This window comes from Vitis riparia, chromosome 4 (assembly GCF_004353265.1).
Source record: "Vitis riparia cultivar Riparia Gloire de Montpellier isolate 1030 chromosome 4, EGFV_Vit.rip_1.0, whole genome shotgun sequence".
Taxonomy (NCBI): Eukaryota; Viridiplantae; Streptophyta; class Magnoliopsida; order Vitales; family Vitaceae; genus Vitis; species Vitis riparia.
In genome coordinates, this window is record NC_048434.1 from 7,507,770 (window position 1) to 7,535,364 (window position 27,595).

General features: G+C 34.6%; 2 protein-coding genes across 2 annotated transcripts in view; one reads left to right on the top strand and one right to left on the bottom strand.

Moving 5' to 3' along the window:
- LOC117912754 (dynamin-related protein 3A-like) overlaps nt 1-14,790 on the top strand; it is a 52,327-nt gene extending 37,537 nt beyond the window's left edge. Inside the window, exons 13-17 of the mRNA XM_034827448.1 lie at nt 8,002-8,141; nt 8,236-8,382; nt 8,508-8,560; nt 10,205-10,304; nt 14,254-14,790. Of these exons, the coding sequence (XP_034683339.1) occupies nt 8,002-8,141; nt 8,236-8,382; nt 8,508-8,560; nt 10,205-10,304; nt 14,254-14,364 (551 nt within the window). The 3' untranslated portion in view covers nt 14,365-14,790. The remainder of the gene's footprint in view (nt 1-8,001; nt 8,142-8,235; nt 8,383-8,507; nt 8,561-10,204; nt 10,305-14,253) is intronic.
- Nucleotides 14,791-20,142: 5,352 nt separating this feature from the next.
- Nucleotides 20,143-23,644, bottom strand: LOC117913480 (protein TIC 55, chloroplastic). The gene is made up of 3 exons (XM_034828465.1): nt 23,124-23,644; nt 21,696-21,798; nt 20,143-21,600 (listed from the first exon to the last, which is right to left on the bottom strand). Exons 1-3 carry the CDS (start codon nt 23,534-23,536, stop codon nt 20,482-20,484), a joined length of 1,635 nt encoding a protein of 544 aa, XP_034684356.1. The 5' UTR covers nt 23,537-23,644; the 3' UTR covers nt 20,143-20,481.
- Nucleotides 23,645-27,595: the final 3,951 nt, after the last annotated feature.

Here is a 27,595-nt window from a genome sequence, read left to right on the forward strand (position 1 = left end):
ATGATCTTGTCTGAGGAGTCTGAAAACGTAGCAGTATCAGATGTAGCAACATTGGCAGTTTGAATTCTCCGATTTCGATTTTGCAATTTCCTGCAGTTTCTCTTGGTATGGCCAGCCTCATGGCAGTAAAAACACACAATAGTACTTGAATCATTGCCACGATTTTCGAATGCCCTGTTTCCGCCCCTATTATTCACCCTTCTTGTATTTTCTGCATTTCCTCCTTTGGCAACAAGAACATTGGTGTGCTGAGAAGATGAGACATTCTCAGTTCGTAGAACTCTACTGAAAACTTCCTGAAGGGAACCAATGTCAGAACCAGAAAGAATCTGAGATTTGGCAGTCTCAAACTCAGATGGGAGACCGGATAAGAAGCTCATAACAGCCATCTGTTCCCGTTGAGCCTGTTGGACTCTAACATCCGGACTAAAAGGCATAATTGCATTCAATTCCTCATATACCTTCTTGAAGTCCATAAAATATGCAGTGAGGGATTTAGCTCCCTTTTCAGGACAATGGAAGGCATTCCATACATCATACATCCGAGAGACATTTCCTTTTCCAGAATACAGAAAATCAAGATAATCCATTAGCTCCTTAACAAATTCGCAATGGCTCAGCAGACCAACAATATCACTATTAATAGAGTTTTTCATCTGCAGAAATAACCGTGCATCATCTTGCAACCAAAGTTTTCTAGTGATATCAGTAGGAGGTTCCTCAGTCAAGTGATCATCTTTAGCAACACTTCTCAGATAAATTTTGATAGTCTTGCTCCATTCAATATAATTAGACCCATTTAATTTGTGTTCAGTTATTTTTGACACAATGGGCACTATATCAGCAACAGAATGCTTATTCTCTTCCATGATAAAATTCAATCTCCAAAGTAATCAGCCCAGACCCGAAATTACAATTCACCACACAGCAAAAAGAAAGAGACAAGTACCTTTCTTACACAAAGGGGCAAAAGCGTCAAAGATTGCGTCAAAGGCAACTATAAAACCCCTTGACAAAATGGATTGCTGTCGTGGCTGCCAAGGTGGGCGGTCGTGGCTGCCAAGGTGGGCGGAAGGAGAATCACAACCGTCGGTTTCCGGCGACTGTGATGTACAGGGAACAGCCGGCCAGATTCGGAGCAAAGTGCGAATCTAGGGTTGCGGCGGAGCAGGAGGAACGCCGGTGATCAGAGTCGAGAGGGTGTCGGGATCTGAGACCGGGGTTCGAATCGCGTATCTGAGAAGAAGGCGTCTCAGGAAGGTGGATCGAGGGGCAAGGTTCCGGCGAAGGTGACAAATCTGACCAATCTCCGTCGACGCGTCCCAATGGCAGAATCTCAACACCATCCACAAATCTCTCTCTTTCTTTCTCGAGGATCGCAGCGGTGACTCGCGGTAACCAGAGAGATCGGGATCAGGAAAGGGTTCATTCACGGAACCCCAAGGGCAGAATCTCAAAGAACAAGAGCGGAGCGAGATCACCTTGGCCAGAGAACGGGATTGCGACACCCACGCAACTGATCGGAGGTCAACAGAAGCTGCTACGCTCCTCCACGCGCCGGCGCGTGAGTTGATGCGTCCTGCTTCTCACGCGTTCAGCTTCAGGTCGCCGGACTTCGGGTACCGGCCGATCTTGACACCTCCCAGACTTTGAGCCAATGGCTCTGATACCATGTAACCAAATCAAGGTACCTTCTTATTTTCTATATCTTATCAGAGGAGTAATACATATATATATATACAGTTGAGAGACCTGATTAGGAAGGTGTTATCCCTAAAGGAAACAACCACATTATGGTATGTACAGATATGTACAGCTAACAAACTTCAACAAAGTCATCTTGGCCTCTTCATTTTTCCTATTCCTTTCTTTTGAACTATTATGAAACATATATTGCAAAAGTCAGGATACTTTTAACAAAGTCATCTTGACCTCTTCATTTTTCCTATTCCTTTCTTTACAACTATTCTGAAACATATCATGTAGGAGTAAAGATATTTATGGAATCTTCCTGAATGCACAATTTCCAACTTCTAACTCAAGAATCCAAACCCTGGGATAGCCCAGTGGATTGTAAAGAGAGTGAGAATTCCAAAGCAACTTGGTCATTAAGACTACGCTTTCCATAGCTTCTATCACATTCATGCACATGATGGGTCATTTGGTTCGCTAAGAGGAGAAAATTTTAAAATGCCTTCTTTTGTTTCTATGTATCAGGGGAGAAACCAAGAGGAATGGGGAAATTAGGTAAGGGAACTCCGATCCACCAAAACTATCCTCTCAGAAGTCAACAGTGAGGCATTTTGGAGTGGAAACTTAAATAGGCTATGGAGTACAATATATTTTGTTAGGATAGGCAATAATTTGTTGGAATAGGCATTTTTTTTTTAAATTAGCTGTATATTTACAGCAGTATTATTCCCATTGATGCCTTCTGCAATGTATAGGACGTTAGGATATTTTTCCTAGTTTAGAGCTCTATAGGTCAACTAGTGTATTCTATATATCTTGTGATGTTTTTTTCTAAGTAATAGATCAGTTTTTTATAACTCTTTCACAAGTCTACATGGCATCATAGCCATTTAGGCTCTTGGATTTACAGGCAGCCTTCATTATTGTTCTATTTTAGGTGGAGTTAATAGCCACCTTTTTGTGTCCTATTTCATAGCCTTCATCGTCGTTATCCTTTTCATTTATTTCTCAGTTCACAGCCTTTAGTCTTACTGTGAAATCTCCTTCTCATTCAGTTCCTACTGTCATATTCCCCTTCAACCATGTTTGAAACACCTAAGCCCATCAACACCACTTCAGTAGTAGCTTCTCTCAGCGCCTAGGCATCCATACACTTTGAAAATCCTACCATTCAAATCGCCACGTCAAAACTAAATGGCAGCAACTTAATGGAGTGGTCTAATCTGTAAAAACTTCTCTGAGAAGCAAAGAGAAATTCAAATATGTTATTAGGACAAAAAGACCACCATTTGAAAGTGATCCTTAGTATGAGATTTGAGAGGCAAAAAACTTAATGGTAATGTCTTGGCTACTACACTCCATGCAATGTAAGATTAGTAAGACATATCTACTTCTTCCCATGGCTAAAGACATTTGGGAAGCTGTTAATAAGACCTATTCCAAGGTTGGTTTGACCTCCTAAGTTTTTCAGATCAAGTGGCAGATTATGACTACAAAGTAAGGGACTTCCAAGTGTCATGGAATACTATAACTCTCTCAAAGGGTTATTGATGGAGTTAGATCTCTACCAAAACATGGAGATGAAATCTACTGTTGATTCAAAGAAGATGAGGGACATGTTGGAAATAGAATGAGTCTTTCCATTTTTGTTGGGACTTAATCCTGAATTAGATCAAACATGTGAAAGAATACTAGGAAAAGACCTTTTTCCTGATTTTAATGAAGCTTTTTCACACATTTGTGGGGAGGAAAGCTGCAAAGAATTGATGGGCAACAAAACTGAAAATTGTGAAAGTCTCACAACAGAAAATTCTTCTCTAGCAATGATCAAACAAAACCAAATTGTAAGTGACAACAAGAAACTAGTGGACACGGATAAAATGTGGTGTGACTATTGCAACAAATCAAGACACACAAGAGCCTTGTGTTGGAAGCTACATGGAAAGCCTCAAAACCAGAAACAAATTGGCAACAAAGGAGGAAATCAACCTACTAGATTAGGACAAGGCAATCACACAACCATTGTTAAAGAAAAATTAGCACAGATGGGATTTAATAAATCTGATATTGAGAGGCTGAAACAATTGTTGAACGAGTTTGAGAATTCTAATGCAAATTCCTCGTCATATTCAGGTTCATGTTCCATGGCTCAATCGGGTTGTTATTTTTAGGATCATTTAGGGAAGACGATTGGGCATGGTAAGCTAAAAGATGGACTTTACTACTTGGAGACCAATTGCAGAAGTGGAGGTAAAGAGTCTCAATGCCTAGTTTCAGCCCACAAAACCGGTTTGGACCAAATCGTTCTTTGGCATAACCGTTTAGGACACCCCCCTCCCTTTACCTTTGTTAAAAAGGTTGTTTTCTCTCATTTGAGAAAATAAATATTAGCAAGTTCCATTGTGAATCATGTACTCTTGCTAAACATAATTGCTTGAGATTTTCAATAAAAGAGATTCAATTTGTTTCCCCATTCAGTTTAATTCGTTTAGATGTTTGGGGCCTATCCTGTGTTAACCAATATTTCTAGTGCTCATTATTATTTTTATAGACAATTGCACTAGGACCACCAGGGTTTATCTCATGAAGTTAGAGTCTAAAGTGCTCTTAATTTTTTCTGTATTTCACAAATTTGTTAACACTCAATTTGGAGCCAAAATTCAAACAGACAAAGAATATTTCAATTAGGAATTGATGAATTACTTGAGCAATGAAGGCATTCTACATCAATCAACATGTGTTGATACCTCACAACAGAATGGAATGACTAAAAGAAAAATAGACATCTTTTAGAGGTAGCTCGTGCTCTCTTATTCCAAATGAAAGTGTTGAAACACTACTAAGGTGATGCTATACTAATAGTTGCATACCTGATCAATAGAATGCCAACAAAAGTCCTAGAAAACCAAGCACTGGTGAAGAAACTCATGACACTATTTCCCAACTTTTAAGGAGTAGTCGCTTTACCACCAAAGGTCTTCAGATGCGTATCCTATTTTCATATCCATGGCCAATTACGTGGAAAGTTGGATCCTAGAGTTGTGAAGATTGTGTTCTTAGGGTACTCCCCCACAAAGAAAGGCTACAAGTGCTATCACCCTCCTACGAAGAAGCATTATATCACTATGGATGTGACTTTTGTAAAGAATCAACAATACCTTAATAACACCTATCTTTAGGGGGAGAATATATCAAGATTGGAAGATAGGTGGGATTCGGATGTGGAAAAAGAATTGAAAGAAGGAACAAATATCATTGCTGCTGAAAAGAATGATGTAGTTGCTGCTGAAATTGTTGCTGAAATGAATGATATAGTAGCTGAAATTGTAGATAACGATGATGGGAATAGAATGGTCGTCCATCCAAGTCGGAGAGATAATCCCAGAAATCCTTCCTATAATCAATCAAATAGTGTTTCACCAACAATACCTGCTGAAACTTCTTCTAATGCTCTCACAAATGATGAAACCATGGCGGAGAGACCTAAGACTCCAATTTTCAATGTGTACCCCAGGAAGAAAAGATCCATCATTACTTCTCCAACTCCAATTGTCAACCTTGAAACAAGTAATGAAAATAACGATAAATTTTTACCTTTATACTCCTCTCACAAGTTGTCTCAACAAATACCCACAATTGTTCAAGAAGCCTTAAACTCAAAACCATGGAAAGATGCCATGAATGAGGAGGTAATAGTATTGAAAAAAAACCAGACTTAGGAGATTGTTGATTTAGTAGAAGGAAACACACCCATGGATTGCAAATGGATCTTCACCATGAAGTACAAATCTGATGGATTAAAGGAAAGATGCAAGGCAAGACTTATTGTCAAATGGTACACTCAAACTTATGGTATTAATCACCACGAGACATTTGCACCAGTGGCAAAGATGAATACCATTTATTTGGTCATTAAGGATAGATCTCTATATCAATTTGATGTGAAGAATGCATTCCTTCATGGAGATTTAGAAGAAGAGGTTTATATGGACATACCTCTAGGATGCGAGAAGAGAGGACAGAAAAACAAGGTATGTAGATTGAAAAAATCCCTCCATGGACTAAAACAATCACCAAGAGCATGGTTTGGGAGATTTACCAAGTCTATGCTTGATAGAGGCTATTCCCAAAGTCAAGGTGATCACACCTTATTCATAAAACTATCCTCAATTGGGAGAGTTACTGTCTTAATTGTGTATGTGGATGATATTATTGTGATTGGTGATGACAATGAGGAGATGTTAGGATTGAAGGTCTATTTGGTAAAAAAATTTGAAATTAAAGACCTTGGAAGTTTAAGATATTTTCTAGAAATTGAAGTAGTTAGATCTCAACACAAAATTTTTATCTCCAAATAAAAGTACACTCAAGATCTCCTTCAAGAAACAGGTATGGCTAGTTGCAAACCTATTGATACTCCAATAGAGGCTAATCACCAGCTAGGAGAAAAATAAGAGAAGGAAGAACCAACTGATCGAGGTATTTATTAGAGAATGGGTGGGAAGCTTATTTACCTATCACACACAAGATCGAATATAACTTACGTTGTAAGTGTGGTAAGTCAGTTTATGCATGCTCCTCTTAGGCCACATCTTAAAGCTATTTACAGAATTGTTAGATACTTGAAAGGAACTCTAGGGAAACAACTCTTGTTTCAGAAAGGTGATGAGTTTAAGTTAGAAGCTTATACAAATGTTGATTCGACTGGTTCTATGACAGACAAAAGATCGATTGTGGGGAATTGCACCTTCTTAGGAGGGAATTTGGTCACTTAGAGAAGCAAGAAACAATTGGTGATGTCTTGTTCTAGTGCATAGGCAGAGTTTAGGGCAATGACGCAAGGGATATGCGAATTGCTTTGGCTGAAGATAATACCCTCAGATTTGAAAGTGAAAGTGAAAGTGAAAGTGAAGAGTCCAACGATGCTTTATTGCGACAATAAAACAACTATAAATATAACATATAATCCAGTTCAACATGACATGACCAAATATGTGGAAATTGATAGGCATTTTTATAAAAGAAAATCTTGACTATAGACAAGTTTGTACTCCATATGTTTCACCCTCCAACCAGCTTGCAAATGTGCTCACAAAAGGATTGTCCAATGAAAACTTTCAACAGATAATTAGCAAGCATGGAATGCGAAATATCTTTGCATCAACTTAAGGGGGAGTGTTAGAATAGACAATAATTTGTTGGAATAAGCATTTTTTTTCTGTAAATTAGTTGTATATTTAGAGTTGTATTATTTCCATTGATGTGTTTTGCTACTATAGGATATTAGGATATTTTTCCTAGTTTAGAGCTCTATAGGTCAACTAGTGTATTCTATATATCTTGTAATTTTTTTTTTCTAAGTAGCAGATCAGTTTTTAAATAACTCTTTCACAAGTCTACATATTTTATAGGTGTAAGTATTTTTGGAAGCGCAGGGCCCATCCTTTCTAAAAATCAGTCAAAAGGAATTCTGGAAAATATAAAATGTGATTATGGTTAATAGTAAAGAAATACATAAATAAATAACAATGATCTTAAAGAACTTGAATGATTTGGCTTCCTAATGCATGAAGTGAGATAAAATGAGGATTTAATCATACTGGAGGACAAGCAGTAGAATTAAAATATATGCTCTTTTGTAGCTTGATGTGCATGCCGAATTATATCAACTCAATGTTCCTTTTCAAGGAACATTTTTGAACTGATGCTTTGGCTTTGTTACTTTAACTGGATGCTGCTTAGCACCACAACTTTTAGGCATTTCTACCACTAACATGACTTTCTACTCTCTAAACTCATCTAAATTCTTCACTTCCAAGTCATCAATTATTATTTGTTTGCCAGCATAACTTGATGATCATGGACTTTTGAACCTGTCCATCGCATATTATGCTTGGATTGTTAAGTCAGACAACACTCTTGAGTAGGCTATGCTCTAGAATCTTGGAGTGTGACATATATGTATCACGAGCCAGTTCATGTTTATATTTTTCGACAGCATGCATTTGTTTTTTTTTATTAGTTTTCAATTTTCATTGAGGTAGTTTGCCAACTTCCAATCTAATTTGGTATAGAATATTGTGGAAATTGCTGGGGAACCCCCTAAATTTCTTAGATATTAAACCGTGCGTATGACATGGAAATAAGATAGGTTGTAGTAAAATTTTCATAAATTAAGTGCTTTTGAATGGTATATAGATAAAAGGTGGCTGTGGCCACTCACACTTTGGGCCAAGCAGTTTCTGCACAGAAACATAAGCTGAGATTATTAATTATATAAGTCACAAACTGTTGCTTGCAATTTTACAGGTAATGCATACTCGAGAACTTGGGGAATTTCATCAATAATTGGGAAGTGGGCATCACCTAATGATTGTTCAGCTAACACAGCTCTTGGTGAAACATTTCATGATATGGAGCTGTTGCCCTCTATGATACAATTGAGAGACGTAATTGTGTTAGGATGGATATTATTTCTTCATTTTTAATTTGTGATCTTACTTCTCTATTGCCTGATTCAAATCTGTCTCCTTTTGGCATCAGCCTCCACCCATCTTAAAGCCACTAGAAACACAAACAGAGCGTGAAGCAGTGGAAGTAATAGTAACCAAATTACTCCTGAGGTCTTATTATGACATTGTTAGAAAGAACGTTCAAGACTTCGTTCCTAAAGCTATAATGCATTTTCTGGTATGTTAATAAGCCTGTCTCTCTTTCGTTCTGCATTTCTTAAACTTTATATTTGGATAACTCCCTCTTTAGCTCTAAAATTTAGTTTTATTTATTTATTTTCCACTTTTGTTCCTTTCATCTAGGTCAATCATACAAAGAGGGACCTGCTTAATGCCTTTGTACAAAAACTATACAGGTATGAATATGGTACAAAATAGAAATCTTTGATTATCAATTCTATCCAGCATGAGCACATATAAAAGTTCATTTCCTTTTGGAGGTCCTCAATGCTAATTCTCATAAAATTATTCTTGAAATGTAATGATGCCAGTATATAAATTTGGCTGCTATAATTTTAGGGTTTAAATAGGATGGCTTTCTGTATTCATAGTTGTGAAGAGATCTCCATCATAATGAAATTCTAACTTCTTAATTAGCCTTATTCTCTAGTTTATTTGTTTGTTTGTTTGGTAAGTAAATTTTTTATCCCCAATGAGAGTTGGACCTGGAACTTCTCACAACCCTCTCCAATCTTTTACCAGTTTGTGACTACACCGAACATTTATCTGCACATAGTGTGTATTTATCAGATCCACTTTTATTCATTACATATGCTGCATTCCAAGTTAGAATGAAAATAAGTTAGGTTATTTCATTTGGAGATGACTTTCCACAAGTCATCAACATTAGTAATTTCTTTTCAAGTATGTATGCATGAATCTATCCCTTAAATTACCTTATATATAAGAACAACCTGCTGCATTTCTAGTAATTTCTAGTGTTGATTCCTAACAAAGGTGGTCCCAAGGACTTGAAAGATTTTAGGCCTGTTAATCTGGTGGGCTGGTTGTGCAAGGCATTCACTAAGGTTTGTGCTAATAGGCTGAGAAAGGAGGTACTGTGACTGGAAGAGTAGTTCCCAAGTTTCAGAATATCTTTATAGAGGGAAGACAAATTCTTGACATGGCTCTTATTGCTAGAGGCTATTGACTTTGTGCAGAGGAGCACTTCTAGTGGTGTTATATGCAAATTAGACATTAAGAAGGCTTACGATCACGTTCATTGGGGGTTCTTGCTAGCTATTATGGTTAAGATGGGCTTTGGCCAAAAGTGGATTAGATGGATGTAATGGTGCATTTCTACAGAAAATTTCTCTGTCCTTGTAAATAGTACCCTATCCAGTTTCTTCCAAAATTTTAGAGGATTAAGACAAGGAGATCTTCTCTCTTCCTATTTGTTTGTGATAGCAATGGAGGCCCTCAGTTGCTTGATGTAGAGAGCTAGAGAGGGGGTTTTCTTGTTGGTATGAAGGGTCAAGGTGAGGGAGGAAGAGGACATGGAGGTTTAACATTTGTTGTTTGCTGATGATACCCTTGTCTTTTGCTAGGGTTCTCACTCTCAAATGGTCTATTTAAATTAGCTTCTTATGTGGTTTGAAGCTATCTCTAAGAAATCAGTGTAGTAGTATGAAACTTCATGATCAGGGTTTTTTTTATTGAATTCATGAATCATGTTAGTTTTTCCTAGCTACCTTGTTGAGTAGTAGGCTTTGGATTGTTCAACTAATTTACTGTTTAGAATCAGTGTCAAATTAACTCAACTGATTGGACTGTAACAACGTGATATGGTGAAATTTTCTGTTTGCTTTATCTTTTCATTTATTCTGATTCTGTAGCCCATCCAGTGGGAAACTGGATCTTTTCATTTGTTCTTATTCTGTGGCCCATCCAGTAAAGAAACTAAGATAGCTAGTATGAACTACAGCTATAAAACACCCTCTATACACTGCATGAACCTGTTAGTTGTACAATTAAGCATGTGCTCCCTGGTGTATATGCAGAGAGAACCTCTTCAAAGAGATGTTGCGGGAGCAGGATGATGTTGTCCTAAAAAGAAAGCAGAGCCAAGAAATGTTCTGCGTTCTGCAGCAAGCTATTCAGGTTAGTAAAGAACTTCAGTCCATTAACATCACTGAATTTTTATGTTCAGGAAAAAGGCTGTGTTTCTACCAAACTTATTTCCAGGAAGAAAACTCGGATTTCACTGGGCAACCTGTTAAATAAGTTGCTTCCTTTGTTGACTCATACACACAACGTGGGCATGAGCATTTTTTTGGGTATATTTTGATAAATTAAGTAATAAATAAATACATAAATAAATAAAAGCAAATGAAAAAAGGGGAGGGGGATGTGGTTTGTTGAGAATGAATGCTGGTTTACATGTATGGAAACTTTTATCCTGAATTTTGTATATGAGACTTATTATAAGATAATATGACTCTTAACAAATAGGAAACTAATACAAATACTAATACGAGTTAATAGAAAAAGTAGTACTTTAGTCAAAAAATAAAAATAAATGTGAAAATAGATTGAGTTTGAAACTATTTGTCAAATTAATGCTTTTTGGCCACATGGACAAGAGCTGTTGTTTATTTATTTATTTATTTTTCAATCATAAAATTGCAATTACCGTTATTGGTTTGAATGTAAAGTTCAATAAAGCTTCAAACCAATGTTGGCAATATTGATTTTTAGTATATTAAATAAACCACAGTTGTCAATGCTGGTTCTAGGGTATTTTTGAATAAATTTTAAAACCACTATTGACAATGTTAGTTTTAGCATATCAAGTAAAACCACAGTTGCCAATATTGGTTGTGTAGTAACTTTGAAATTGGCTTAAAACCACCCTTACCAATGTTGGTTCTAGCACATATATAGTAAAACAATAGTTTTTAGTGTTTGTTTTAGAGCAATTTTAAAATTGGCTTAAAAACACAGTTGCCAATGTTTGTTCTAGCACATATCAAGTGAAACCACAGTTGTTAGTGTCATTTTAGAGAAATTTTGAAAGTGGCTTAAAAATAGTTGTTGCTAAATGGTTTTAAGCCAATTTCAAAAATGCTTTTAAACTAAAATTAGCAATTGGTGATAAAACCAACATTGCCAAAGCTGGTTTTAAGTTTTATTTGAAAAAAAAACTAGAACCAACGTTGATAAATGCTTTTGGTCTATATACTAAGACCAATGTTATGTTAGGAAGTGTCCCAAATTCCTAATTAGTATAGATTCCTTTTTTGTAAAGAATATTATATAGAATATTTCTAGGTTGATATATTATTGTAATATTAGACTTCCTTGTATCCATACCTTACTACGAGCCATCTCGCTCCACTGGGTACCTCCTGTTCTTCCTCACATCTCTATCCACCTTGTATAGTCTCTACAGGCACATCTCCATCTCATAACTTTTTCCCCTCATGACCTAGAATATTTATAGAGATATTTCCAACAACCTTCCTTATTCTATAAGGAAGTCTAATATTACAATAATATATCAACCTAGAAATATTCTATATAATATTCTTTACAAAAAAGGAATCTATACTAATTAGGAATTTGGGACACTTCCTAACAATCTCCACCTTGGACCAAATTCCATGAAGTTAATCTTCAATCTCTCCATGACACAAACCTTTTTGTATCATATCACCACGAGAGAGCAATCGACTCCACCTTCAGTGAAAATTCCTTTTGTTTTCATCTTGTGTGCTTTGTGATCTTTTGCTCTTCCAGAAATCTTCAACCCAAGCTCTGATACCAGTTGTAGTGCCAACGAAAGCTTTGATGCTAACAATGTTAGTTCAAGAACACAAAGATAAAACAATCACACATATGGTACACGAGGTTTTAACGTGGTTCGGCCAACCATGCCTACGTCCACGGATGAGAGATAATGATTTCACTATACAATAGAGAATATTACAGAGGACAGAACCAGATACAACTATTGGGTTCCCGAAACATCCCATGTTTCCCCACTCCTTGTATCCATACCTTGCTACGAGCCATCTCGCTCCACCGGGTACCTCTCGTTCTTCCTCACATCTCTATCCACCTTGTATAGTATCTACAGCCCCATCTCCATCTCATAACTTTTTCCCCTCATGACCTAGAATATTTATAGAGATATTTCCAACAACCTTCCTTATTCTATAAGGAAGTCTAATATTACAATAATATATCAACCTAGAAATATTCTATATAATATTCTTTACAAAAAAGGAATCTATACTAATTAGGAATTTGGGACACTTCCTAACATGTTAACAACGTTGGTTTACATGAAAATCAACAATGGTAACCGTGGTTTTATGGCAATAAAACAACCAAAAAAAAATTCTATCCACATGACCTAGAAACATTAGTTTGACAATTACAAAAGAAAAATGACTTTCTCTTGCTTCAAACTCAATGTTAAGAAAAATGATTTTCTCATATATGATTTATGATAGAAAATATAGAAGAAAATCAAACTATAATTAAAATTAGTTAGAAACTTATCCATTTTCAAATTATTTAATTTTTATATGGAAGATGAAAATTGAGTGAAGTAAGTTTGAAGAAATATGAAAAAAATAATTTATTACTTAAATTTTTTTTCTTTCATTCTTTCTTTTTACATATTTTTCCTCTATTTTTTCCTCACATTTTCTATCAAATTTTCCAAGAGCCAAACATATAGGGTAAAGGAAAATGTTGGTGATAATAAAGGGGGATTTTTTTTATTATATTCAATTACCACTTACCACCATGTCATCAAGTAGTAAAATTAGTGATAAAAGTGATAGTGCAAGTTACACTGTCTAATCCTAAATAATACATATCTTCTCTTGAAGATAGCTAATTTGGCATAACTAATGACTATCTCCTAAAATTGTCATTGAATCATTTTAAAAACTAAAACCAACATAATATATGCTCTTAAGGCCTAACTCAAGTGGTAAAGGGATGGGGAGGGTTTGTGGGAGACTCCAGGTTCAAGTTCCAATGGGGATAAAAATTTATCTATGAAAAAAAAAGGAAAAAAGAAAAGAAACAATATAATCTATAGCAATTTCCCCCTTTAATAACTGTCGTAGGCTTCAATGGCTAAAATTTGGTGTCTTAGCAAAAAATTTAGTAAATCTTCAACTGATATCGATATCCCTCTTACCACGTCATCATGACCATCTTTATTACCTTCCTTTCACCAAAATTCTTCTATAAGTTCTTTAGGAAAAAAGAAAAAGAAAAATTGGTGAGTAGTAGACAACTTGCTACTATGTTTTTATTTCACCAAGGATCTTAATTGGTTAAATGAGTTATCTTCTTCATCTTTGTTGACTCTTTTCATTTTAATTTATTGCTTCTAGTTAAGGTATTTGGAACCACTTCACAGAGGCGGGTCAATCCAACAATAGTAATACAATTTTATGCTCAAGAGGCTTGGACATTGGCTTGAATTCTTTGCTTAAGGTTTCTGATACATAGTGGTTACTTCTAGGGAAACCTTCCTCACATATACTTCTTTCTCTGATTTCCCTGATTTAATTATGCATGACTTATTTATAAAACTGCATTAAGTTGGGTAATATTACTCCTATTGAATGGAAAAATAATCTATCAAACCTAAATGACACTTGTCTGTTCAAGAGAACTAAGGGTGCGTTTGGTAGTGATTCTTAGAAATATTTGCAGTCTTTTTGACACTTGAAAATTTTTATATTTCAAGTATTAGAAAGGCTAAAAACACTTTTAAGAATCACTGTCAAACATACTCTAAATACTCAAAACTAATCTGCCTATTATTCCTAAAATATGTCAACTATAAATAGTTTTAAAAATCTGAAACAGACATCATCCAACAGGAAGGGCCACAAATGCTTGACCAGCTGTTTACAGAACATTTTCTCCCTCTTGATGCATAATGTTTCCTATAGAATCACATAGAGAAGCCTTACAAAACACTCATTATTGCTGCGTGAATGTTTCATGGCATCTTATTCCACTAGACTTTCACTTTTTGTTGTTATTCAAAAACCTGAACTGGTTGTTTTTGTGATAGGCAATTGATGAGGTTGATTCTGAAATGTCATCCCCAAATTCAAATTCAAGCTTCAGTGCTGATACAACCATGCGATTGCCAAGAACCCTGAGTCATCATTCCCATGTCTAGCGAGCATCCAACAGAGACACCAGGTCATCTTACATATAACAACATATCATCCTCCCCAAATCCTTGAGCTCCCACACTATTCCATTCCTGAAAGCAGACATTACCTAGCAATACATATAGTGGACTCCACAAGGTATTTATAGAGTTTCAATTTCTTCACAGAAATTTCATGTAGTGGAAAAGTTGAAGGAAGAAAACAAAGTTTATTTTTGTTGAAGAGTATGGAAATGCTGTATTTGCAATTCTGTATATGTTCTAGGTGTTTAGTTTCTTCCATGAAGAAATGCTTTTCATACATAAATAAGCTACGAGTTGAACATGCAGATAGATATTGAAGTCCAAGACTTTTAAGCCAAACATGGTCTAACTTTTTGTAAAATAAAATTTGATAACTCTTGATTCCTCTTTTCACTCTGTTTTTATGTTCCTGCTCTTACTATGACAGTGAATTTTGTCTCTTTTTTTTTTTTTGTTTTTTACCTTCTTTTTAGTGAAAAATGCTTTTGCCTATTCCAAGTATATGCTTTTTATTTCATTTATTTATTAGAGGCAAACATATTGGGAGCAAATATATATGTTTGTTTGGTTCCATATATATATATATGAAATTCAATTTTAAAAGTCTAAGAGAACAAAATAGAAACAATTTGTTTTTATACACATGTAAAAATAATTACAAAATAGAAACCCTCTAAAAATAATTGATGAAAAGTGTACTTAGGATGGTCATAGGTGATATTTGAATGTTGGTTAAAGGTGTACTTATGATGGTAAAGGTAGTACTTGAATGGTCAAAGGTATTACCTTTGACCAATAAGTGTATAAAATGTTAATTATTTTTAAAAAAATTTTATTTTATAAATATGAGTTTCTATTTTATGGTTTTTATTTTTCATATGAGTATGAAAACAAACTTTTCCCATTAAAAAAAGAAAAAGAAAAAAATAACAGACACGTGTCATATCTTGCTAGTTAGCATTTTTAGTTTTATTTAAATAGATAGAAAATTCTTGGTTTAAAAATTGATATTTTTAATTTAAAATAAAGAAATGATATATATATATATATACATATATTTTTTTTTTCAAACAAAAAAAAAAATGGCTACATGACATCTATGATGTCAATATCTCTCTTACATTACACAAATATATTGGGGAAAGTTGTGCTTTGGGCTTCCCATCCCAACATAATAACATTTTCAAAACTCAACAACGGGAAATATGAGAATCAACTTTTAATATGAAAAGTTTTATCATTTTTGTACACTCTGAGTTGGCTCCATCTTCTGTGCCCAAATTGTCTCTCCGTTTCTCTAACTTAGTATCCTTAACATCTTCAGCATCATCCCAACCTCCATATCACCTTATCTCATTTGGAAGCTTTCTCTCATCTTTTTTTACTCTTAAAAACCCAAAATCTCTTATTTTAGTTCAAAAACCCAAATCCAAAACTCCAAGATAATGTCAAAATGCGCCTTTTGGCTCATCTAGGAGCTATGAGAGTTCAAGAGAATCCGGGAAAAGCGAAATGAAGCTTGGGTGGAGAGAGTGGGTACCCAAAAATCGAAACCCTAACCTCCAAATGTGTCCTAGACTCGCAAATCCTTGTCCAAGATAGCTCTATCAGTAAGAAATAACATCAAACATCTCTCCTAAATCATTAAATCGGTGAAGCCCTTGAAGAACCAAAGGAAATGGTGCAAAAAATGAAGCACAAGAGACTCTTAAAGTATTGGGTCCCGACGAACCGATCGATTGGTGATTGTACCTTAGGTACTACTTTAATTGACCTTAGGTACTACCTTAGTTAAACTTAGGTATTACTTGTGTGAAACCTCAAAACTTCATTTATGGATATTACTTCATTTGTGATCTTTAGAGCATGTCATTTTGTGATTAATTAGTGTGATTAGTTGGTTCAACTTCGATATTTTGGTGACTGTACCTTAGGTACTACCTTAATAGCCCTAAGGTACTACCTTAATCTACCTTAGGTATTACCTTAACCGACCTTAGGTACTACCTTAACCGATTAGGTATCTAAGTAAAACTTAGGTACTACTTATCTGAAGTCTTGAAACTTCATTTGTGGATATTACTTACTTCATTTGTGACTCTTAGAGCACATTATTATGTGATTAATTAGTGTGGTCAATTGGTTCACCTTTGGTATTTTGGTGATTGTACCTTAGGTACTACCTTAATAGCCCTAAGGTACTACCTTAATCGACCTTAGGTACTACCTTAATTAAGCTCATTTAGTTGTCTAGGAGCGGGTTGATGTCCTTTTCAGTTTTAGACATAAAACCGATCGACCGGTTACCCCTTCCTAATCGAGGTCTAGTCGAGAATGAAGTAAGGAATATCCAACAAATGAAGTTTCGAGGCTTCAAATAGGTAGTACCCAAGTTTTACTTAATTAGTGCCTAAGGTCGGTTAAGATGGTACCTAAGGTAGATTAAGGTAGTACCTAAGGTATAGTCACCAAAATACCAAAGGTGAACCAATTGACCATGCTAATTAATCACATAATGATGTGCTATAAGGGTCACAAATGAAGCAAGTAATATCCACAAATGAAGTTCCGAGACTTCAAATAGGTAGTACCCAAGTTTTACTTAGATAGGGCTAATGTCGATTAAGGTAGTACCTAAGGTACGGTCATCAAAATACCAAAGTTGAACCAACTGATCACACTAATTAATCACAAAATGACATGCTCTAAAGATCACAAATGAAGTAAGTAATATCCACAAATGAAGTTTTGAGACTTCACATAGGTAATACCTAAGTTTAATTAAGGTAGTACCTAAGGTAGATTAAGGTCATATCTAAGGGTTATTAAGGTAGTATCTAAGGTACAGTCACCGGTCGATCGATTCGTCTGGACCCAATACTTTAAAAGTTTTCCATGCTTCATTTTTTGCACCATTTCCTCTGGTTCTTCAAGGGCTTCGTCGATTTAATGGTTTAGGAGAGATGTTTGGTGCTATTTCTTGCTAATGGAGCTATCTTGGACACAGATTTGCGAGTTTAGTACACATTTGGAGGTTAGGGTTTCGGTTTTTGGGTACCCACTCTCTCCACCCAAGCTCCATTTCGTTTTTCCCGGATTCTCTTGGACTCCCATGGCTCCTAGACGAGCCAAAAGACGCATTTTGACACCGTCTTAGAGTTTTGGATTTGAGTTTCTGAACTGAAATGAGAGATTTTGGATTTTCAGGAGTGAAGAAAGATGAGAGAAAACTTCCAAATGAGAGAGAGTGATATGGAGGTTAGGATGATGTTGAGGATGCTAAGTTGGAGAAACGGAGGGACTATTTGGGCACAGAAGATGGAACCGGCTCAGAGTGCATAAAAATGATAAAACTTTTCATATTAAAAGTTGATTCTCATATTTCCCATTGTTGGGTTTTGAAAATGTTATTATGTTGGAATGGGAAGCCCAAAACACAACTTTCCCAATATATTGGATATGAAATTTTTTTTAGTGTGAAATCTAGGTATGATATTTTGTCCTATCCATTGGAGTTTTGTTTCAAACTCATGGAGGAAAATATCGGGATATATCGGCGATATATCTTGTATCGGGAGGCGACGACACGACATTTCGAGGAGAAAAATCGGAGAAGAGATATTTCTGTAAATATCGCCAAAATATCGGCGATATATCGGCGATATATCGGTTCTGAGAGATATATCGGAGATATTTTGAAAAAATCGCCTCTAGTGACAAAATATCGGCGATATATCGGTGATATATCGGAGATATATCGCTGATTTTTTTGTGATATTTCCCCTCCTTCATGCAACGTGATCTGACGGCCCAGATCACGCCCGTGTTGATCCGACGGCCTAGATGTGATTCCAATGGTAATATGGCGATCCAACGGCCAGATTGCTACCAATTTTTTATCCAACGGCCAAAATTGATTTTCAACGGTAAATTAATGTTCCAACGGCTATTTTGGCCCAAATTTATTCTATAAATAGCCCAAATTTCATCTATTTCATCCATTTTTGCTTTCATTCTTCATTTGCTCTCTCATTACTCCAATTTTTATTAAGGTTGCTCAATTATTTAATCATTTTAAGGTATATTTGTTTTAAATTGTAATTAATTTTGTTTGCAATTATAATTAATTCATGTATTTTCAATTAATTAGTATGTTTGCAATATGGATGATTTAATGCTATTTTTACATTCAATTGTAATTAATTTTTATATTTTTATTGAATTAACTTAGGTTAATTTGATTATTTAATTATAAATTGGTATGTTTATTTTAGATGATTATTTGTGATTTATTTTCACATTTAGAATTAAATTAAACTAGTTAACTTAGCTAAATTATTTAATTAATTTAATTAACATGTTAAATTATTTAATTAATTTAATTAACATGAACTAGTATATTTTGAATATGAAATATGTTTATTTAATGAATTTAATGTGTACAAATTATTGATATTTAATGAAATGAAATATTTTATGTGACTTTATAATGAGAACAATTACAAAATTAACATTTCTTATAAATCGACATGATATAATTACATATAATATCGTAAATTATATTATATATATATATATATATATCAAATTTTTCAATAAAACAACTTTAAAATGTCCATTATACTTCTAATTATATTATTATGAGGTTTTCCTTGCATTTCTATGAGTTTTTAATAATTTTAAGCCTACCGATATTTTTTTCCAGAATATCTGCCGATATATCTCCGATATATCCGATATATCCGTAAAATCGAAGTACCGATATATCCGTGATTACCGATATTTTCATCCTTGTTCAAACTCTCTCTTACGTGTCTAATCGAGCGGCTAGTGTGCGGCGAGAGCTTTTGATTAATTCTATAACTGCGGACGCTGAACTATGATAAGATTGCCAAAAAGAAAGAAATAAAAGTAAAGGAGTTGAAAGGTAAAGGTGTCTAGAATTAAATCAACTCCGAACCATCCTTAACTTTATGAATTGAAGTGCAATATGTGCGATATATGACACCTGTATGTGACACTTGTGACAGTAGTGGGAGTGGATTACTTGCACTCCTCTACCTCTACAATTGGCTGGACTTGTGACCGTGACATATGTCTTCTAGCCTGGTTTTCAAACGTTTTAGGTAATTAGGTGTTCCTTGCTCATTGTCAGTCACTATTTAACATGGTCCCTTCGTGATGAAGTGTATATATATATTTTTAATCAATTAATTAAAATGGATGAAATAGTAGAATTTATCCTCTCATGTTTTTATTTTAAGAGTAGTCTATTTTTGACATCAATACCCTTTATTATTTCAATTATTTATAATATATTTAAAAAGAAAAAAAAATATTTTTATAAGGAAATAATAAAATCATTTTTATCTAAAATAAAAAAATGATGAAAAATTAAAATTTTAAAATTAGGTTTTTAATGACATTTTTAATTAAATAACCCTTTTTTTTTTTTTTATTAAAAGGTTATTAAAAAAATATCATGAATGAATTGATACACTTATATTCCCACTCGTAAAGTACATAATACTTTATAGGTGAATTTCATTTATTTGTGTCATGTGTCACACACGACATTTTATTATATATCTTGATCATCCATTTATTTGTATCATAATCTAATATATTTGCACTTTTACTTAAGGGATCATATTTTATTGTATATTTTGAATAGCCCGTATATAAAGTTTGATAGATCCATATATGACAGTCAAAATTACGAAATAAGTACAAAGAAAAAGAAAATGGGAAAAAGGGAAAGACACACAAGAATGGTCTCCATTCACATAAGCCACAAGATTGATCGAACTCACACAGTTGCAAGGAAATCACAACTTAATGTCTCTATACATGAAGGAAACTGATGGAGGAGACCGGCTAATTTACTCTGATGAATCACTTCAATTAGTTCAATGAATTACTAAAATCATGGTATTATCGACACTATTCATGCATATAAGAAAGATAACCAACACAATCCTCATTCAAGTATTGATTTACAGAGCATAAACACCAGCATATCTTCTATATGTTCTTGCTCTGCGCCTACACTACTAATCAAACAAAATCAGCCACCAGCAACCCCTTTGTATGTATAACTCACAATCTCCTGTGGATCCTTACAAAGTTTGTTGTATTCATGGCAACCACTGTTGAGCATGCATACATTCCAGCCAAGCTTAGTGCCGTTCCAACCAACAGAAGGGCCTTCCACTGCCTTCCGGTCACTAGAATTGCCAATGCTGTTGATGCAAGAGCCAAGGCGGAAAAGACATTCTTCCATGCTTGGAAAGCTTTGACAACACTTCTGCATCCTTTACAATGAACTACATGTCGGAAGTATCGGTTTGCAGGATTTGGGGCATGCATCGTTCCAATCCCTCCCTTGGCTGGGGAAGAAGCCGAGAGTCCGGCAACCAAACCTGCTGGTGCATGTTCCACCACTGCAGGCTGTTGGGGTAGTGAAATGGTGCTGTGCCCGAAATGGTAGGGCATTCCATGCCCTACTTTGTCCATCCACCTCCTGTATTCAGCAACCCATGTGTCTGATGACCTTAAATTGAGATAGAGTTCCTTTGTTGGAACTTTTTCTTTCATTAGAATCTCATTTTGGGAGGAAAGGAACCCCATGTCTTGCTCAAAAACCTTACCTGCATTCTGATGGAAGTACCATTCTGGAAACAATTTTGCTATGGGAGATCTCTTGGTTGAACCAAACCTCACAATCAACATTGATTTTCCTTGTCCTGATGGCCTGCAAAGGAAAAGACCAGTAAAGTAGTGCTTTTCCCCATTCTTATCAACTATTTCTCGGTTATTCTGAAGAACACATGGGGCTTCGAATCGTAAGAAATTCAGCAAGGACTCATCTTTTTCCCTGCCCCACCAGCCAGCAAAACCACGGTCTGTTCGTTCAGTGACCTTGAAACATAGTGGTTGGGCATCTTCCCTCTTTGCACTCCAGTCTGTTCTGTCATGTGAGATTGGAACATGGGCTGGATCCATTAGGTTCTCGAGAAGAATGGAATGATCATATGGAAGCTCATGAATTGTCGAGGTATCTCGAAACCCTGGTCTAGCAAAGTTCTCAAACCATGGCAGTTTATCAGGATTTGGAGGGGTCCTGTGTGACATCCACACCCAAACCACTCCTTGGGAATCCTTCACCTCATATGTTTTAACACAAGCTGATCGTGGAATTTTTGCATCAGCCGGAAGCTGTTATAAACATAATTCAGAAAAGAAATTCATCAAATAAATCTTTCTAAGAACTACAAGGCACAATGAATGCAATCAAGGAAACTAAATCACACCTGAGGTATCTTCACACATTTACCCTCGCCTTCAAATTGCCAACCGTGGTACAAACATTCCAGTCTCCCATCAACCAACTGACCTTCAGAGAGCTTTGCTAACCTACATCGAGAAACCCCAGTTCAACATTTTCATAATGTGAACAGTATTGAAAACTTTTGGTATATAGTTTTTGAACCATGAGAACTGCAACAAGCTTTATGGCATGATAGAGCTTTTCACTTAAAGAATTCAGCTAATGTTGCATTTCCAATACAGGGGGCGAAAGATCTCCAGGAGTGCATATAGGAGATGATTTGAGAAATGCATGTTAGTTAGCTTCATAATGCTAAATTTTAGCACCATGTAGACTGACCAAAACTTATCCCTCCAGTCCCCAAGTAAGATGGAGGGATACTTTATGTTGGGTCCTGAAAATTATGTTAAACTTCTGACAAAATTTTCTGTTTAATTTAATGAGATGCTTACAAGCATCCTCATACTAAGATCAACAATGATGAAGATTAAACATGCTCTACTTAGATATCAAAATAGGGTTGGTGTGTACAGGGAGAGCTGTAATAACGTACTAGGATATCAAAAGATGACCATTGGCACACAGGCAACCCACACTGAAAGGATTGGGAACCGTGTGCCCGTGTGTTATACATTGAAGCCGGCACCATACAGGGGAACAGGTTATGTCACTAAAAGGGAAAGATAGAAGTGTGTTTGTTTTTTTTTACTTTTTATTGAATAGAAAGCAATTTATTTTCAGAATTTAGATAGTTTGTTTTTCTAATTTTTTTTCATGACTTATTATTAAATAAAAAAATCAAAATATATAAATTTTTCTAAATAGATAATAGATGGTTTTTTTTTTTACTTTTTAATACTTAATAAAAATAAAATACTAAAAAATAAACAACCTAATATTTAACATTATTAATCATTAAGTTAGTAAAAAAACAAACACCATCTAACTCTTGACTAGGTCCCTTATGATGTAGAGTAATATTAGGAAAAGACTTCTAACTTTCTACAAGAAAATTTTTATCATTTAAATATTAAAAAAATTAGAAATGTCTTTTAAAAACACTATCAAACACAACACTCTTAATTTGTGATGATTTTATTTGAAAGTAAATTTGAATAAAGCAAAATTTGTATCAGACTCTCACGCTACTTATTGGTGACCCCCTTTTTTTATAGCTTAAAAATAAGGCCTTTTCATAGCGTTTGCATTTCCCCTACTTCATCACGTGATTCTGATTTTTAAAATTGATAAAGGCGCAACCATTTCCTAATATGGATTTCCTAAATGTTCTCGGTGGCCAAACAGTTCATTAAACTAGGCACTCTCTCTGTCGTCTGACAAATTCAGAACATCAGACGAAATGAAATAGGAAAAAATCAAAGAAAATAAAAGAAATTGAAGATCGAGTTACCTATGGGGGCATCGATCTTCGTAACACTGAAGCAGGCCCTTGCCATCACGATACAACACAAGCTGCTTATCAAAAACAGTAAGACCCATAGGAGCATCCTCTGGTATGTCCTTAGTGAGATACAGTGGGTACCACTCTTCCTTCCAATCATACTCCGCCACGTGCCTCTCTCCTCTCACTTCTTCTTGACTAGATGGGTCCACCAGAACCCCCTGATCCTCTCCCCCGAGTGAAACCCCATCCCTTATCTCTGCAATAGCACAGCACCTGATGGAATCTCTCCAGGCTTGTGTGAGTAGCTTATGGGGAGGTTTCAATGATTGTGAGAGGGAGACGAGTGATAATGGAGTGGGCTTTGGGAGAGAGAAAGAGAGAGGGGGAGAGTGGGAGAGAAATGGCTGGAGGAGAGCCATGGGGTGTGGTGTAGAGGAAAACTGAAGAAGAAAGGAGGAGGAGTTGAATGTAAAAGGTGAAGATGTAGAAGTTGTTGAAGAAGTGACGCCATGAGAGAGAAGGAGAGAAGGAAAGTGCTGCTTGCTTGGAAGGACGTTCAATCTCTCCTGACCACACGTTCTTGGGAAAGAATGAGTGTTCGTGTCTCCTCCTAATAACAGTAGAGGAAAATTACGTGGTGCAAATATGCAGCTTTGGACTTTAGTGGCCCATATTCCTCGCAAGTCTAGGGAAGGTATAAAATGAAAATAATTCCCTTGGCGCTACTTAATTTACATATTTTTATTGAATTTCTTTTACTGTCACAAATTTAGAAATAATTTTAAAACTATCATATTTTAAAATTATCTTATTAATATCAAAATTAATTCCAAACCCATCCAACTCTCGTTAAACTTGTTGCATTTAGCTGCCATCAAATCTTGTTTCTCATTAACAACCCTAGGGGATGCCCATGTCACAATAATTAAAAACATATGAGAAAGTTCATATTTATTGTCCATGCAGAAAACCTTTGTGAAAACTTTTATTTATTGTATCAAAATGCTCTTATCCTAAAATCCATCCTCCAATAAGTGTAGAAGTAAAGTAAAATAGCTATATATGATCATATATTATTTTATTCACTAAAAGCCTTCCTTATAATAGGGAATAAGATGTTATCTTTCGATACCTTCCATTGAACCATATTATAAAAAAAAGAAAAAAAAATTATTTGGATACATGTAATAACAGTCGAATTATAAAAATAAATTTTCCTTTAATTTTATCGAAAGACATTCTCTTTTAACACTTTCATATGCCTTTATTATATTTTTCTCTAAAAACATCATCTTTCCGTTAATTTTATTCATTTCATTATTTCTTTGAACTCGTTTATTTCTTTAGTTCATTTTCTTTTTTGTTTCTTTTCTATCTCTTCAACTCAATCTCTTACACTATCATGATTTCTTCTGTAAGTGTGACCTCCAACATATTTTTACTTTCTTGTATTGTCTTGAACTTGCTCTTTTTTTTTTCCCGGTGGATGACACTCTACAAAACTCTATTTCATCCCTTAATGCCTTCCTCATTCTCTTATTATCTTATCTCTCAAACAACTTATTATAACTCTCACTCAGGATGTTCATCTGAATTATACTATTATTGATTATGAATTTAATTAAGATTAAATGTTCATCAAACATGTTCACCTAAACTATACTAGGATTAAGTTGGTTTAAAAAAACTTAATTAAAGTTGAGTTCTTAATCATAATGGCAATGGGAGCTACACTACAATTAAGTTTCAATTAGAAAGAATGCTTAATTGATGTTAAGTTTTTGTTTTATCTATAAAAGAATTGATTATGGTCACCTTAACTATACTATAACTAAGTTTCATTTTAAAAACTTAAGTTGGGTTAATTTTATGTTTTATTGAGAAAAAACTTGATTAGTATTATGTTCTTAATTAGAACATTCAATTGGGCTTACATGAAAAATCGAAAAACTCGATGAGAATAAACTTCGATTGAAGATTTAGCTAATGACAACTTTCGATCTTATCTCATTTTTAAAATTGTAGAAGTTCAAAATAAATTGAAAAAAAAATCCTTAAAGAAAACAACTACAAAAAATTCCTAAAGAAATTGTAAAAAGCCTTAACCAAATTAAAACAAAGAGAAAGATGAACAATGTGAAGAATCTTAGAGAAGAAAGAAAGATAAGAGAACTTCACTTTATGACTTTCGAAATTGATAAAACTTTGACTTTCTTGATCCATTGATCTTTATTTTACGGTTTGGATTTCATTGGAAAAAGAGAGAACATGAACTTAGAGATAGATAGATAGATAGATAAATAGAGAGAGAGAGAGGGAGAGAGAGAGAGAGAGAGAGAGAGAGAGAGAGAGAGAATTAGGTATCATAAATGAAAGGGTAATGAGTTAAAAATGAGAGAGAACATTTTTTAGGAAATATAGAAGGGTAAAAATGTTGGGATAGAGCCCGTAAAAGTGACATGATGTAACATTTAATTTCATTAAATATGATATCAATTTTCTTCTTCTATCCTATTTGCATAATTATGGTATATTTGAGCATCAGGCCTAATAATTTGTATTGTAAGTAATTGAGTGCATTAAGAGTTGTAAAAAAAGATTTAAGTTATGGGTTTCTTACAAGTTAATATATAACGATCCTAATTTTTAATAATAGTACTTTCAAAGTTTCATTTTAATTACCTCATTGCTAAGTAGGCACAAACATCACCTTCTCGTTTTTCCTTTACCAAATATGTAGTGTTAATGAACATGTAGCCAAGTATGAGGTATTAAAGAGTATACAACTAAGTATGAGATGCCGAAGAGCATGTAACCAAGAATGATGTGTTGAAGCATACAACCAAGTATGAGATGTTGAGAGCATGCACTCAAGTATGAAGTATCAAAAGCATACAACCAAGTATGAAGTGTCGAAAGTATGCAACCAAGTATGAGGTGTCGAAGAGCATGCAACCAAATATGAGGTGTCAAAGAGCATGCAACCAAGTATGACATGTCCAAAATATGTAACTAATTATAAGGTGTTAAGCACATGCAACCAAGTATGAGGTGTCAAAAGCATGCAATCAAGTATGAGGTCTCAAAAGTATGTAACCAAAGTATGAGGTATCGAAAGTATGCAATCAAGAATGAAGTGTTGAAAGCATGCAACTAAGTATGACGTGTCGAAAGCATGTAACCAAACATGAGGTCTTGCAATGCATGTAAATAAGTATGAGGTGTCAAAATGCTTGCAACTTAGAGAACACTAAGCCACCTTTATCACGTGATACCTATTTAATGCTGACTCATGAACTTATCTTATCTAACAAGTAGCTACAAGGATCAAGCACATACCACATGTCGTCTCCATGCAATAAGAGAAACATTAACCATTTCTCTTTGAGTGATACCTAGCTAGGCCATGCGACGAGTCACCTATATGTTTACTTGCTTTGGGCTCCCATAAATAGGGTGCTTACCTACCAAGAAAGGAAAGGTAGAAAGGTATGAAAACTCCTATGGTAGCGTTATTCCAAAGATTGGATCTTAATATGAGTTGTTGTAACAGATGTAGTGCGAAATTCCAATCTAAAATATGAGTAATCTTATAATGCATGATTTTACATGGTTTTAGAATTATACTCTCATATTTCAAATGTTATATGTATTCATTATTATTTTTAATATCATGAGATATGCTTTGAAAATGTATTGGTTAAATGTCATGTTTATAATAAATATATAATAAACATGGTCGAGTTATGGTCACCTTAACTATACTATAATTAAGTTTCATTTTAAAAGCTTAAGTTGGGTTAATTTTCTGTTTTATCGAGAAAAAACTTGATTAACATTACGTTCTTAATTAGAATGTTCAATTGGGATTAAATAACAAATTGCAAAACTCGATGAGAATAAACTTAAATCAAAGATTTAGCTAATGACAACTTTCTATCTTATCTCATTTTTAACATTGTAGAATTTCAAAAGAAATTGAAAAAACAATCCTTAAAAAAAAAAAAAAAACAACTACAAAAAATCCTAAAGGAATAGTAAAAAGCCTTAACCAAATTAAAATAAAGAGAAAGATGAACAATGTGAAGAATCCTAGAGAATAAAGAAGGATAAGAGAACTTCACTCTATGACTTTTGAAATTGATAAAACTTTGACTTTCTTTATCCGTTGATTTCTATTTTAGGGTTTGGACTTCATTGGAAAAAGAGAGAACATGAACTTAGAGATAGATAGATAAATAGATAGATAAAGAGAAAGAGAGAGAATTAAGCATCATAAATGGAAGGGTAATGAGTTCAGAATGAGAGAGACGACATTTTTTGAGGAAATATAGAAGGGTAAAAATGTTAGGATAGAGTCCGTAAAAACAGTAGTGACATGATGTAACATTCAATTTCATTAAATATGATATCAATTTTCTTCTTCTATCCTATTTGCATAATTGTCGTATATTTGAGCATTCAGACCTAATAATTTG

Coding starts and splice junctions, on each gene's coding strand:
- LOC117913480 (XM_034828465.1), bottom strand. CDS start 23,536: ATGGCTCTCCTCCAGCCATTTCTCTCCCACTCTCCCCCTCTCTCTTTC. Junction 21,799..23,123: donor GAAGATCGATGCCCCCATAG/GTAACTCGATCT, acceptor TTCTCGATGTAG/GTTAGCAAAGCTCTCTGAAG. Junction 21,601..21,695: donor AATGTGTGAAGATACCTCAG/GTGTGATTTAGT, acceptor TGTTTATAACAG/CTTCCGGCTGATGCAAAAAT.